The sequence below is a fragment of the Macaca nemestrina genome, chromosome 1, assembly GCF_043159975.1.
Source record: "Macaca nemestrina isolate mMacNem1 chromosome 1, mMacNem.hap1, whole genome shotgun sequence".
NCBI lineage: Eukaryota > Metazoa > Chordata > Mammalia > Primates > Cercopithecidae > Macaca > Macaca nemestrina.
Genome location: NC_092125.1, coordinates 218073042 through 218087065, shown reverse-complemented (window position 1 = coordinate 218087065; position 14024 = coordinate 218073042). Strand labels below are relative to the sequence as shown.

Here is a 14024-nt window from a genome sequence, read left to right as displayed (position 1 = left end):
GCCAGATGAAGTGGCTCATGCCTGTAATACCAGTACTTTGGGAGGCCAAGGCGGGCAGATCACGAGGTCAGGAGATCTCATGTTCTAGCTATCCTGGTTAACACAGTGAAACCCCATCTCTACTAAAAATACAAAAAATTAGCAGGGCATGGTGGCGTGGGCCTGTAGTCCCAGCTACTCGGGAGGCCAAGGCAGGAGAATGGCGTGAACCCGGGAGGCAGAGCTTGCAGTGAGCCGAGATTGCACCACTGCACTCCAGCCTGGGCGACAGAGCGAGACTCCGTCTCAAAAAAAAAAACAAAAAAAAAACACAAAAAACAAACAAACAAAAAAACAAACAGAAAACTGGAAAACTTGAGAAAATGGCCTGATCCTAATTACATAGAAACTAAACAGCCAAACATTGAGTATGAGCCATGAATTGGTCCATGACACTAGTGAGTGTCCTTGAAACCAAGAGGGTCATTCCTGGGAGGCAGAAGTTAGAAATGACTCTTATGTTCCTCTCCCACTTAGGATTAGCCTTTTATAACTACATTTAGGACATAAAAAGTTAATCTATATAGCATTGGAGATATACAAGGATAAGGCATCATATGAAATGAAACTTGTTGTGGTAATAAAACATGAAGTATTGTTAGGAGGAGATTACATGAATACCTGAGAATAAAGAGAAACAATGCTAGATGGTTTGAGAGTTTTACTCCATGGGTGAACCCAAGAGTAAAAAAAAACTGTTTGTCCAGATGGTAGGCAGACAGGATCATAACACGTAGATTTGAAGGCTGAGAATTCCAAGAAAAGTCACTGCTTATTTTCACTGACACTACCGACTTCTCTATAAAATAAGAGGATTTTATTTTAGATGATTTTAAGAAAGAATAGAAAAGGCTCATGAGTTTGACCCAATGACAAGTTAAAGGAGACAGGATTTTCAACATGGAGGAGAAAGAGCTAAGGACAGATATTAATACATTTTGGTAATAAATACAAATGAGTAGAAATGGATTGTCTCATTCACAAAGAAAATATTAAAACAATGAGATCAATCACTTTGAAAGGCACGTGTGTCCTCTTGTTATATTGTCCGATATTCAGCAGTTAAACATCATCCACTTCTTCCCCAGGGCCACAGATTTGGCATTCTCCTAACACATATGCATGTTATAATTTTAAAAATTATTATAAAGTGTTTAGGTGCAAAACAATGTTAAAAAGCAGAGTCGAATAGCAACAAGTACATTGATACATTATTCTATTTTTTTTCTTTTTTCCTCCTCCCTGCCCCCGCTACTAAAACATTATTTTAAAAAATTCCATATCCAGGCTGGGCATGGTGGCTAATGCTTGTAATCTCAGCATTTTGGGAGGCTGAGGTGAGCGGATCACTTGAGCTCAGAAGTTTGAGACCAGGCTGGCGAACACGGTGAAACACTGTCTCTACTAAAAATACAAAAATTAGCCGGGCATGGTGGTATACACCTGTAATTCCAGCTACTCAGGAGGCTGAGGCAGGAGAATTGCTTGAACCCGGGTGGCGGAGGCTGCAGTGAGCCGGGATCGCGCCACTGCACTCCAGCCCCGTGACACTGTGGAACCCATCTCAAAAACAAACAAAAAAACACAACGAACCTCTCAATTCTACATCTACCTCCACTTAGCACTTTAGCTCCTTGCTCTCCTTCAGCAAAATTCCTCAAAAGAAAAAAAAAAAAATCAATGTATTGTTCATACTCAATGCCTTTAACTTCTGTCTTCCCATGCTCTGTCGCCCGTGCTGGAGTGCAGTGGTGCATCTTGGCTCACTGCAACCTCTGCCTTCTGGGTTCAAGCGATTCTCTTGCCTCAGCCTCCTGAGTAGCTGGGATTATATAGGCAGGTGCCACCATGCCCAGCTAATTTTTGTATTTTTAGTAGAGATGGGGTTTCACCATATTGGTCAGGCTGGTCTCGAACTTCTGACCTCCTGATCTGCCCGCCTCAGCCTCCCAAAGTGCTGGGATCACAGGCATGAGACACCGCGCCCGGACTGTCTTCCATTTTCTAAAATGTATTACAAACAGGTTTCCATCCTTATCACTCACCCCCATAAGCTCTCTTTACTAAATTTAAGGGTAATTCTCAGTCTTTACATGACTTGACCTCTTGACGCAGTTCATTATTTCCCCCTTTCCTGGAAATGCTTTCCTCATATGCTGGCTTCCCAGATGCCACATTCTCTGATGTTCTCCTTCCTTACTGGGTGCTCCTTTTCGAGTCCCCTGATTTCCAAATGCTGGCGTCTCCCAAACTCAATCCTTACACCATTCTCTTTTTTGTTTTTGTTGTTACTCTTTTTGAGATAGGACTTGCTCCGTTGCCCAGACTGTAGTGCAGTAGCACAAACATGGGTCACTGCAGCCTCAACCTTCTGGACTCAGGTGATCCCCTCCCCTCATCCCTGCCCGCCGGCATCAGCCTCCCAAGCAGCTGGGACTATAGGTTCACACCACGCCCAGCTAATTTTTAAAAATTTTTTGAGGAGACGGCCAGGCTGGTCTCAAACTCCTAGGCTCAAGCAATTCTCCTGCCTCAGCCTCCCAAAGTGCTGATTTTACAGGCGTGAGCCACCACGCCTGGCCTTTATACCATTCTCTGTCTTCACTCAGTCCTTTGGTAATCTCATGTAGTCTCATAGCTTTAAATCCATCTGGATTAGTCCATTCTCACAGTGCTATGAAGAAATACTCAAGACTGAGTAATTTATACAGGAAAGAGGTTTAATCGACTCACAGTTTGGCATTGCTGGGGAGGCCTCAGGAAACTTACAATCATGGCAGAAGGCAAAGGAGAAACAGGCACCTTCTTCACAGGGCAGCAGGACGGAGTGAGTGCAAGCAGGGGAAATGGCAGACGATTATATAACCATAAATAACTCACTCACTATCACGAGAACAGCATGGGCAAACCACTCCCATGATCCAATTACCTCCACCTGGTCCTGCCCTTGACACATGGCGATTATGAGGATTACAATTTGAGGTGAGATTTGGGTGGGGACACAGGGCCAAACTATATTACTATCTAACATGCTAATGAGCCCTACACGGCTAGCTCTAGCCTGTGTGTCTCCCTTGAACTCCATACACATATATCTCCACCTGAATGTCCTAATAAGCGTCTCAAACTCAATACTTTTCAAGTGGAATTTCTCATCTCTCCTGCCCCTTGCCAACCTTGACCACTCAGTCTTCCCCATCTCAGTTAATGATAATTCCACCCTTTCAAATGCCCAGGCTAAAAACCTGAAGAGTCATCTTGATTGCTCTCTTTCTCATTCCTACTCTACATCCAAACTATCAGCAAATCCCTTTGGCTCTATCAAATCCACCCAGTTCTTACCTTTTGTGAATACTTTACTCCAAGTGTCTATCATTTTCGGCCTAGATTATTGCTACCACCTTTTAACTGGTCTCCTTGCTTCCACACTTGTCCTCTTCTCAGAAACCTAAAAAACTAGCCATTCAATTCAGTGACTATGACAATATCCTTACAACAGCCAGAAAGCCTCACATATGTGATACATCCCTTTCATTATCTGTCCAACCTCCTCTCCTTGTGCACTCTCCTTTATTCACTCTGCTCCAGTCACAGTGGATTCCTAAATATCCCTTGACTATATCAAGCACACTCCCAACTCTAGGTCTTTGCACTGATTATTCTGTTTGGAACGTTTGTTTCTCAGATACCCACATGGCTCACTTCTTCTACCCATCAAGTCCTTATTCTAATGTTGCCTTCTCTCTGATTCCCCTAGTTATAATCCTCCTAGCCATACTGTAGTTTCTCGATAGCACTTTCCATCCTCTAACATACTGTTATATATTTGTCATTTTTAGAATCTGTCTTCCTTCATTTGAATGTAGTCTCATTAGGGCAGAGATGTTTGTCAGTTATTGACTCATGTGTCCCTGGCATATAGAATAATATCAGGCACATAGTAGGTAATCCATGAATATTTGTTACATGAACAAGTGAAGGATGAGAGAAGAATTTAACTGAACAGAAGGACTGTAGAGTCATTTATTTTTTATTATTTTTGTAGAGACGGGCTCTTGCTATGTTGCTTAGGCTGGCCTTGAACTCAAGCCATCCTGGCCTCAGGCTGGCCTGGCCTCAAGCCATCCTCCCACTCAGCCTCCCGAGGTGCTAGGATTACAGGTGTGAGCCACTGTGCCTGGCCTGTGCTGTCATTTAAGGGAAGTCAGGCCCTTTGTTTTAAGTGTCAAACTCTCGGCCGGGCACGGTGGCTCATGCCTGTAATCCCAGCACTTTGGGAAGCCGAGGCGGGTGGATCACCTGAGGTCAGGAGTTCAAGATCAGCCTGGACAACGTGATGAAACCCTGTCTCTATTAAAAATACAAAAACTTAGCTGGGTGTGGTGGTGGGCATCTGTACTTTCAGCTATTTGGGAGGCTAAAGCAGGAGAATTACTTGAACCCAGGAGATGGAGATTTCAGTGAGCCGAGATCACGCCATTGCACTCCAGCCTGGGAAACAAGAGTGAAACTCTGTCTCAAACAAATAATAATAATAGGACAGACGCAGTGGCTCATGCCTGTAATCCCGGGAGGCTGAGGCAGGCGGATCACGAGGTCAAGAGATCGAGACCATCCTGGCCAACATGGTGAAACCCCATCTCTACCAAAAATATAAAAATTAGCTGGGCATGGTGGCACATGCCTGTAATCCCAGCTACTCGGGAGGCTGAGGCAGGAGAATCGCTTGAACACGGGAGGTGGAGCTTGCAGTGAGCCCAGATCACACCACTGCACGCCAGCCTGGTGACAGAGCGAGACTCTGTCTCAAAATAATAATAATAATAATAATAATAATAATAATAACAACAACAAATGTCAAACTCTCATAACAATGAATTACTAGATAACACTACTTAAATGTTTAATAGGAACCAAAAACTAAAGCTCTCCCAAATATTTATTTTCCACTTCAGTAAATGGCCCCACCATCTACTTAGCTGTGTAAACATAAGTCACCCCTGATTGGCCTTCTCACGCTCCTAAATCTAATTCATTAAGAAGTCTTGGCCGGGCACCGTGGCTCACGTCTGTAATCCCAGCACTGTGGGAGGCCAAGGCGGGCGGATCACTTGAGGTCAAAGGTTCCAGACCAGACTGGACAATATGGTGAAACCCCATCTCTACTAAATATACAAAAATTAGCCGGGTGTGGTGGTACACCACTGTAATCCCAGCTACTTGGGAGGCTGAAACACAAGAATTGCTTGAACCCGGGAGGCAGAGGCTACAGTGAGCTGAGACTGCACCACTGTACTCCAGCCTGGGTGACAGAGTGAGACTCTGTCTCAAAAAAAAAAAAAAAAAAAAAAAAAAGTCTTGTCAGTTTTTTACTGATATATGCTCATCTGAGTCTTGTCAATATTGATGGCCTTCTATCTAGTCTGGTTTACTTTCTTCCCTTCCTTCATTTCCTAAATAGAAGCAAAATGTGCTTTAAAATGTAAATTGAAACAGGGAAGGGCAGTGGCTCATGCCTGTAATCCAGCACTTTGGGAGGCCAAGGCAGGAGGATCATTTGAGGCCAGGAGTTGAAGACCAGCCCAGGCAACACAGTGACATCCTAGTTCTACAAAAAAAAAAAAAAAAAAAAAAAAAAAAGAAAAGAAAGAAAAGAAAATTTCCCGACATGGCGGTGCAAACCTGTGGCTCCAGCTAAGCCGAGGTGGGAGGATCACTTGAACCCAGGAGTCTGAGGCTACAGTCAATGAATTATGATTGTGCCACTGCACTCCAGCTTTGGCAACAGAGCAAGATTGTTTCTTTAAAAAAAAAAAAAAAAAAAGTAATCCAGAGATGACATTCCTCCTGTTAAAATCTCAAAGGTTTCTGAGTCCCCACCTTAGTCTGTGAATAAGCTTGCTCCTGTCTTTATCTCAGCTCCACCTGTGCCACTCTCTCCCTTGCTCCTTAGGCTACATCCACAAAGGTCTGCTTTAAGCTCCTCTAACATGTCTTTTTCTTTGCTGCACCAGGCACATGCCATTCTCACTTCCCTCCACTCTTCATTCTTTAGGTCTCAGCCAAAAAATAAACAAACAAACAAACAACAACAAAAACAAAGTCTCCTGTTTAAAGTAGGGCTCCCTTAACAGCATGGGCAACATAGTGAGACCCCATCTCTACAAAACAGTACAAAAATTAGCCAGGCATTGTGGTGCACACTTGTATTCCCAGCTACTCAGGAGGCTAAGGCAGGAGGTTGAGGCTACAGTGAGCTGTGCTGGTGCCACTGCACTCCAGCCTGGATGACAGAGCAAGACCTTGTCTCAAAAAAAAAAAAAAAAAAAAAGGAGCTCTCCCCTTATTCTATACTTCATTCCATGTTTCCTTCATAATTTACAACAATTTGCTTACTTGCTTTTTGTTTCTTTCCCATTACAATATAAGCTCCATGAGAGCAGGAGCCACAAAAGCAGGTGTAAATGGGAGGAAGTGTTACCTCATTGGAAATGTCTGAGAAGTACTAGCTGTGGGTCTCTTTTAGTGTAAGATCTGTCACCCCAACATTCATCACCAACTCTACCTCCGATACCACTCTTCCTCCAGATACAGCATTTCTATCATTTTGAAAGGAACTAAAGACAAGATTTCACTGGGAGATCACATTAATTCCAACTGGTATAGATGGAGTTGTGTCCTCCACCAAATCCGTATGTTGAAGCCCTAACGCTAAGGTCATGTTATGGTGGAGATGAAGCCTTTGGAAGACAATTAGGTTTAGATGAGGTCATGAGGGTAGGCCCTCATAAGATGAATCCCCTTATAAGAAACACAAGAGGCCAGGTGTGGTGGCTCATGCCTATAATCCCAGTACTCTGGGAGGCTGAGGTGGGTGGATCACCTGAGGTCAGGAGTTCAAGATCAGCCTGGCCAACATGATGAAAGCCCGTCTCTACTAAAAATACAAAAATTAGCCTGGCGAGGTGGCACACACCTATAATTCCAGCTACTTGGGAGGCTGAGGCAGGAGAATTGCTCCAACCCAGGAGGCAGAGGTTGCAGTGAGCCAAGATCGCACCATTGCACTCCAGCCTGGGCGACAGAGTGACCAAAAAAAAAAAGAAGCACAAGAGACCCCAGAGCTCACTCTCTGCTACATGAGAACACACTGAGAAGGTGGCAGTCTGCAAACCAGGAGCTGGGAAGAGAGTCCTCACTAGAAGCCAACCATGCCAGACTCTCATCTTGAATTTCCAGCTTCCAGAACCATGAGAAATACATTTCTGTTATTTAAGCTACCCAGTCTATGGTATTTTGTATGGCACCCTGAGCTGACTAAGACCCAACCAACAGGAGAATGCTCTAGTCTCATAACCACATGACCAAAATACACATGTAAAAAGACATTTGATGCAGCAGTATTCTCTATCAAGACTCTCCACTCCCAACCAAAAGTGTTCCACTCCTTGCTCGATGCTTTTACTTCTCCAACAGCTACACTTTTGAAGTCTGAACACTGTTAAAGCAACTATTATCTTCCTGTACATACTCTGTTAGAAGACAACCTCACAATTGACAGTGCCCTACCCTCAGTCACCTTGATGCACTAAAATGAGTGAGTCAGGTACACTATGATTTATAAATAACTATGTTTTATTCAGAAGGACTCACTGACGTTTCAGTTAGGAAGTGATTTTGATTAGGACTCATGATAGCATACAGAAACTTGTCTCAGGGCATCTTACGTGGGGTTTCTGCCTAAATGAGAATCTCATACGACTGTTTTTTATTTTGAGACAGAGTCTCACTCTGCCACCCAGGCTCAGGTGCAGTGGTGTGATCTTGGCTCACTGCAACCTCTGCCTCCCGGGCTTGAGTGATTCTCATGCTTCAGCCTCCTGACTAGCTGAGGTTACAGGCGCATGCCACCATGCCCAGCTAATTTTTTGTCTTTTTAGTAGAGATGGGGTTTCACTATGTTGGCCAGGCTGGTCTGGAACTCTTGGCCTCAAGTGATCCTCTCACTTCAGCCTCTCAAAGTGCTAGGATTATAAGCGAGAGCCACCAAGCCCAGCCTATTTTTTTTTGAGACAGGGGCTTCCTCTTTCACTCAGGCTAGAGTGCAGTGGAGCAATCATCACTCACTGTAGCCTTGAACTCCTGGGCTCAAGCAATCCTCCCACCTCAATCTCTCAAGTAGCTAGGACTACAGGCACATGCCATCATGCCCAGCTAATTTTTAATTGTTTTGTAGAGACAGGTTCTCACTATGTTACCCAGGCTGGTCTCAAATTCCTGGCCTCAAGAGATCCTCCTGTCTCAGCCTCCTAAAGTGTTGGGATTACAGGAGTGAACCACCATGCCCAGCCAGGACTCTATTAAACAATTGTTTTTTATAAGTAGACATTTCAAAAAGCTCAGGTTTTCCTCCTTCTAAAACTAGCCTCTAACTGCAGATTAGGGTGAGGGAGTAACTAGATTCTTTGAGACATTTTTGTTAGAAAATTACTTTAAACATTCAGGAATTTGTACGTTTTATCAAAGGAAATATTCCAAAAGCTCTATTTTTAAAAATTCATATTCCATAGAGAATGTAAATGATTGAAGCCGTTATTTCTCCAACATTTCTACTTTGGGAATTTCAAAGCATAATCTTTTCTTTTCCCTCCCTCCCTCCCTGCCTGCCTCCTTCACTTCCTTCCTCCCTTCCTCTCTTCTTCCCTTCATCTCTCTCTCTCTCTTTCTTTCTTTTTTAAGACATGGTCTCACTCTCTCGCCTAGGTGCCTAGGCTTGTATCTGTGGGCTCACGCAATCCTCCCACTACCTCACCCTCCCAAGTATCTGGGACTATGGACGCATGCCACCATGCCTGGCTAATTTTTTATTTTTATTTTTCGTAAAGATGGGGAGTCTCACCATGTTGCCCAGGCGAGTCTTGAACTCCTGGCCTCAAGGCATCCTCTTGCCTTGGCCTCCCAAAGTGCTGGGGTTATAGGCGTGATCCACTTCACCTGGCCACAAAGCAGTCTTTAAACTTGATGGTTTTTTAAAAAAAGTCTTACTCCATATTACAGGGAGAAATAAGCACAGTAGTTGGCAGAGGCTATGAAGGTCCCCAAACCAGAGCTCCATTTTCACAAGAAAGAGCACCATCCATGCTAAATTATCAAAGGCATAAAGCTTGGTTACAAAATAAAGACAATAATAGTATTTTGTGACTGAAACTATCAAAGCTCCTCTGAAATAAGACCTGTACAAAATCCCAAGCACGGTGGCAATAGGATGCTTAGGCTGAGAAGATCTTCTACATTTTAGAATTCGTAACTCAGCTGAGACTTCAGTAAGCTGTGATCGTGCCACTGCACTCCAGCCTGGGTGACAAAGCAAGATCCTGTCTCAAAAAACAACACAAAACAAAATAGAAGCTGTAACTTCAAATATTAATCAATGTGCACTAAGTGCAGTATGGTACAAAGGGCTAGAAAAGGTTATTCTCCAAAGTACAAAATTCTCAGGGCCCTGAAATAGTTCTAGCTGTCAAACTTTTTATACGTTACCATTTATTATTCCAATAGTTTTTGTGGTTTTTTGTTTTTGTTTTTTTTTTAAGATGGAGACTTGCTCTATTGCCCAGGGTAGAATGCAAACTCCACCTCCTGGGTTCATGAGATTCTCCTGCCTCAGCCTCTCAAGTAGGTGGGACTACAGGCACCCATCACCAGGCCCAGCTAATTTCTGTATTTTTAGGAGACAGGTTTCATCATGTTGGCCCGGCTGGTCTCAAACTCCTGGCCTCAGGTGATCCGCCCCCCACTTGGCCTCCTAAAGTGCTGGGATTACAGGCGTGAGCCACTGGGCCTGGCCTGTAGGTTTGTTTTTGTTTTTGTTTTTTTATGAATGGCATAAATGGCCTTTATTGGTTGTGACAAGAAGTGGAAGAGAAGGGGATATAAGAGCTCCTGCTCCTGGAGTGGTCATCTGCAGATTGGACCACCACCCTTCTACCCTTCAAATGCCAATAATTTTGATAAAGAGGCCGGGCATGGTGGTTCACACCTGTAATCCCAGAACTTTGGGAGGCTGAGGCAGGTGGATCACGAGGTCAGGCGATCGAGACCATCCTGGCTAACACGGTGAAACCCCTTCTCTACTAAAAATACAAAAAAATTAGCCGGGCCTGGTGGCAGGAGCCTGTAGTCCCAGCTACTCGGGAGGCTGAGGCAGGAGAATGGCCTGAACCCAGGAGGCGGAGCTTGCAGTGAGCCAAGACTGTGCCACTGCACTCCAGCCTGGGTGAAAGAGCCAGACTCCGTCTCAAAAAAAAAAAAAAAATTTTTTTTTTTATAAAGAACTTCATCTACACAAAGCCCAGCTCCACCCATGGTATCCACTCAGTAGGCTCCTCCTATATTTGCCTAATGCAGGGGGAAGGAACAGGAACTTAAGTTTTAGGGAAGCAAAATACAGCTTCTTCTCATAAATAGGTTTAAGCCCCTGGCCTAGACATTCACAGTAGCGGTTATAGAAAGGGAAACATAAACTAGCCTTCTTAGCCCATTTAAAACAAGTCATTTAGTCCTACTCCACATTTCTCCCAGAGAGGTGCAGTAACTTATTCATAGTTACATGGAGAATTGGTGACTATGCCAGGAAATGAAACTCATGTCCCCTCACTCTTAGTCCAGTGCCCTTTCTAATATACCACGATGCCTCCTATCTGGTAATCAAAGTAGTAAGGCAAGGCTTAAATAAATAAGGAACTTGCCCACTGGAAACCCAAATGTCCTTAGTACTAAGACTGAGTCCTAATACTAAAAAGCCAAATGAATGTTTTGAGAAAAGCTTGCCAACAAACCTAGCAGAATACTTTATACTCAGTGGACTCTATTTCTCCATCACACCAACCTCTCCAATCTATGCCTCCTCAAATTGCCCTGCCTCATGAGTGCAAAAACCATTGTTTTTATTTTTTCCCCCAGGAGAGATTAGGTCAAAAATAAGAAAATAATCTAGTTTCTTTCTGCCAGATTTCTGGCATAGTGGGACTGGGCAGGAATGTACCTACTGTGGAATCTTCCCACACCCCTGGGTTGTTAAGAGTAACTAGCAGAGGCATGTCCCATACACTCCCCAAATATCTGAGCTGGCAACAACAAAAGATATTCAGAGACCTTAGCCCTGGGACAATAGCTTCTGTCAGTCAACTACAGTTCTCACGACTCTGTGTTTCTGTTCTCACTTCAACCTCATACCAAATGATATATCACACCTCTATGAGCATACCTGAGAAAACCATGCAAATGAATTCACACAGCAGTACAGCAATTACGGCAGGGCACCATTACTAATGATAAAGTATAATTTAACAAAAACCAAAGACTTACACAAGCATATTACTATTATCATTTACACGGCACATTAAACGTAAGGACCTGAGTCCCAGTAACCTATCCTTGAGACCAGCACCAAAAAGGATCAGGTAGAGTTTCCAAGCCAAGGGAGTCACCTAGTAAGGAGGCAAAGATCAGCATTTCATCTCTTACCTGAAGCCAAAGGTCGGATCCACTCTTTGCTGTTTAGGTCAAGTCTCCAGAGGTCATTGAAAGCAGCATTGCAGCTGCTCTGGGTACAGCCTCCAAACACATACATAGACTGATTAGCATCATAATAGCATGCGCCTAGAAAGAAAATACACAAATAACTGCTGTGAAAATTCTGAGGCCCTTCCAACATTTTAACCACAACCTATACCTTTCAAAACTCATTTATTTCACACATTCAGCAATTTTGTTACCAAGTACCAAATTTCTAATACCAGACTCTTGGCTTCAGGTGGATCAATATACTACCCTTTAAAACAAGGTCTAGAGGAAAGCTATGAAAATTTTATTTCTGAGCACACTAAGCAAGTTGACAATGATGTAACAGTGTAAGTCCAGCAAGAACACATAATAATTCAGATTAAAGGTGCTCAAATGAGGGAAATTTCAGCACAGCTACATAATCTAAATCTGCATCATTATCCTCTAGAGCTAAGCAAAGATAGTGCCAACACATGTACTCTGTCCTCCCATTCCTTTCCTACGGTCCTCCTATTGTTTTTGTTTTCAAATAAAACCTGAAGCACAAATCAATAAATGAATCTCTTTTTTTTTTTGAGACGGAGTCTGCCTATGTCAGCCAGGCTGGAGTGCAGTGGCACAATCTTGGCCCACTGCAACGTCTGCCTCCCAGGTGCAAGCCACCACACCCAGCTAAGTTTTTGGATTTTTAGTAGAGATGGGGTTTCACCATGTTGGCCAGGCTAATCTCGAACTCTTGACCTCAGGTGATCCACCCGCCTCGGCCTCCCAAAGTGCTGGGATTACAGGCATGAGCCACCAGGCCCGGCCAATAAATGAATCTTTTTATGACACACAATGAAACTATTTTAATCAATACTATGAAGTAACCACACAGAAAGTCCAATGTGATTGAAGAAATACAGTTTTTATTAATTCCAAAGGCCAGTGGGGGAAACTCAGTGGTAGAATGGCCTTGGACTAGTCCCAAAGCAACAGATTGAAAAAGCATGGAAATCATTAAGTCCCAATACGTATCCAAGAGCTACCAAGGCATGCTGGTCGGTGCTGACTAGAAAACCAGTACAGTAACATTTAAAAAGCACCAAGATCTCTAAGAAAAGCCTTTTTTGATTAGATGATTGCATACACATCACCAGGCATTCCTAAGAAAAAGAGGCAATGACTATGAGAAGGGCTGTTACCCTAAAACTACAAAGACCAAAGCCAGAGTCTAGACAAGATGCACGAGTGCTAGGTTCTGCCACCTTGCAGTCTCTATCCTTTGGAAATGACAATCACATTCCTTACAGTCTTGCATTTGCCGTCTTGGACTTCAGGAAGAGGCCCAAGCAAAGCTTTCCTTGCCATCCATTTCATGCATGCAGGAGGTAAAAATAAAATAAAATAAAATAAAATTAAATTAAATTAAAAAAAAAAAGACCTCTCAATGTTCATGTGAAACTAATGGTTCAGTGTCATATAAAAGGAAGGGGAAAGGAAAAAGAAATTCACAGATTTAGGCCAGGCGCAGTCGCTCACGCCTGTAATCCCAGCACTTTGGGAGGCTGAGGCAGGCGGGGCACGAGATCAGGAGTTTGAGACCAGCCTGGCCAAGATGGCGAAACCCCGACTCTACTAAAAATACAAAAATTAGCCAGGCATGGTGGCGCATGCCTGTAATCCCAGCTACTCAGGAGGCTGAGGCCAGAGAATCGCTTGAACCCGGGAGGTGGAGTTTGCAGTGAGCTGAGATCACACCACTGCACTCTAGCCTGGGCTACAGAGCAAGACTCCATCTCAAAAAAACAAACAAACAAACAAACAAACAAACAAGAAATTCACAGATTCATTACACTGTGCATGGCTTTAATGATCATCTAGCATATCTGTAGGTCAAATTCAGTTTAGCACACCAATATTTTTAAGGTCTGAAGGTCTCTTCTGAACTCTGGCACTAGTTACCCAAGTTCAGAAAAAGGGAAATGCTACTACTGCTGACTCATCCAATGCCACTGCTATAGTCACCTCTGTGATATGCACTAGCTCTGGGAATAACCTTCCCCCCTGCCCCCTTTTTTTTTTGTTGTTGTTTTTGAGACAGAGTCTTGCTATGTGACCCAGGCTGGAATCCAGTGCCACAATTTTGGCTCACTGCAACCTCCACCTGCCAGCTGCAAGCGATTCTCCTGCCTCAGTCTCCTGAGTAGAAGTAACTGGGATTACAAGCACATGCCACCACACCCAGTTAATTTCTGTATTTTTAGTAGAGACAGGGTTTCGCCATGTTGGCCAAGCTGGTCTCGAACTCCTGACCTCAGGTGATCCACCCGCCTCAGTCTCCCAAAATGCTGGGATTACAGGTGAGAACCAATGCGCCTGGCTCTTCACCATTTTTTTTTTCCTTAATTCAGTCCTCCTGTTAGACCTCTGGGACTCTC

General features: G+C 43.7%; 1 protein-coding gene across 2 annotated transcripts in view; it reads right to left on the bottom strand.

The window, feature by feature from the left end:
- The window catches only part of LOC105473230 (F-box protein 42), a 103487-nt gene that overhangs the window by 40530 nt on the left and 48933 nt on the right, over nt 1–14024 (bottom strand). For both annotated transcript variants that reach the window (XM_011726925.2, XM_011726927.2), the window contains exon 4: nt 11566–11700. In XM_011726925.2, coding sequence (XP_011725227.1) covers nt 11566–11700 — 135 coding nt within the window. The remainder of the gene's footprint in view (nt 1–11565; nt 11701–14024) is intronic.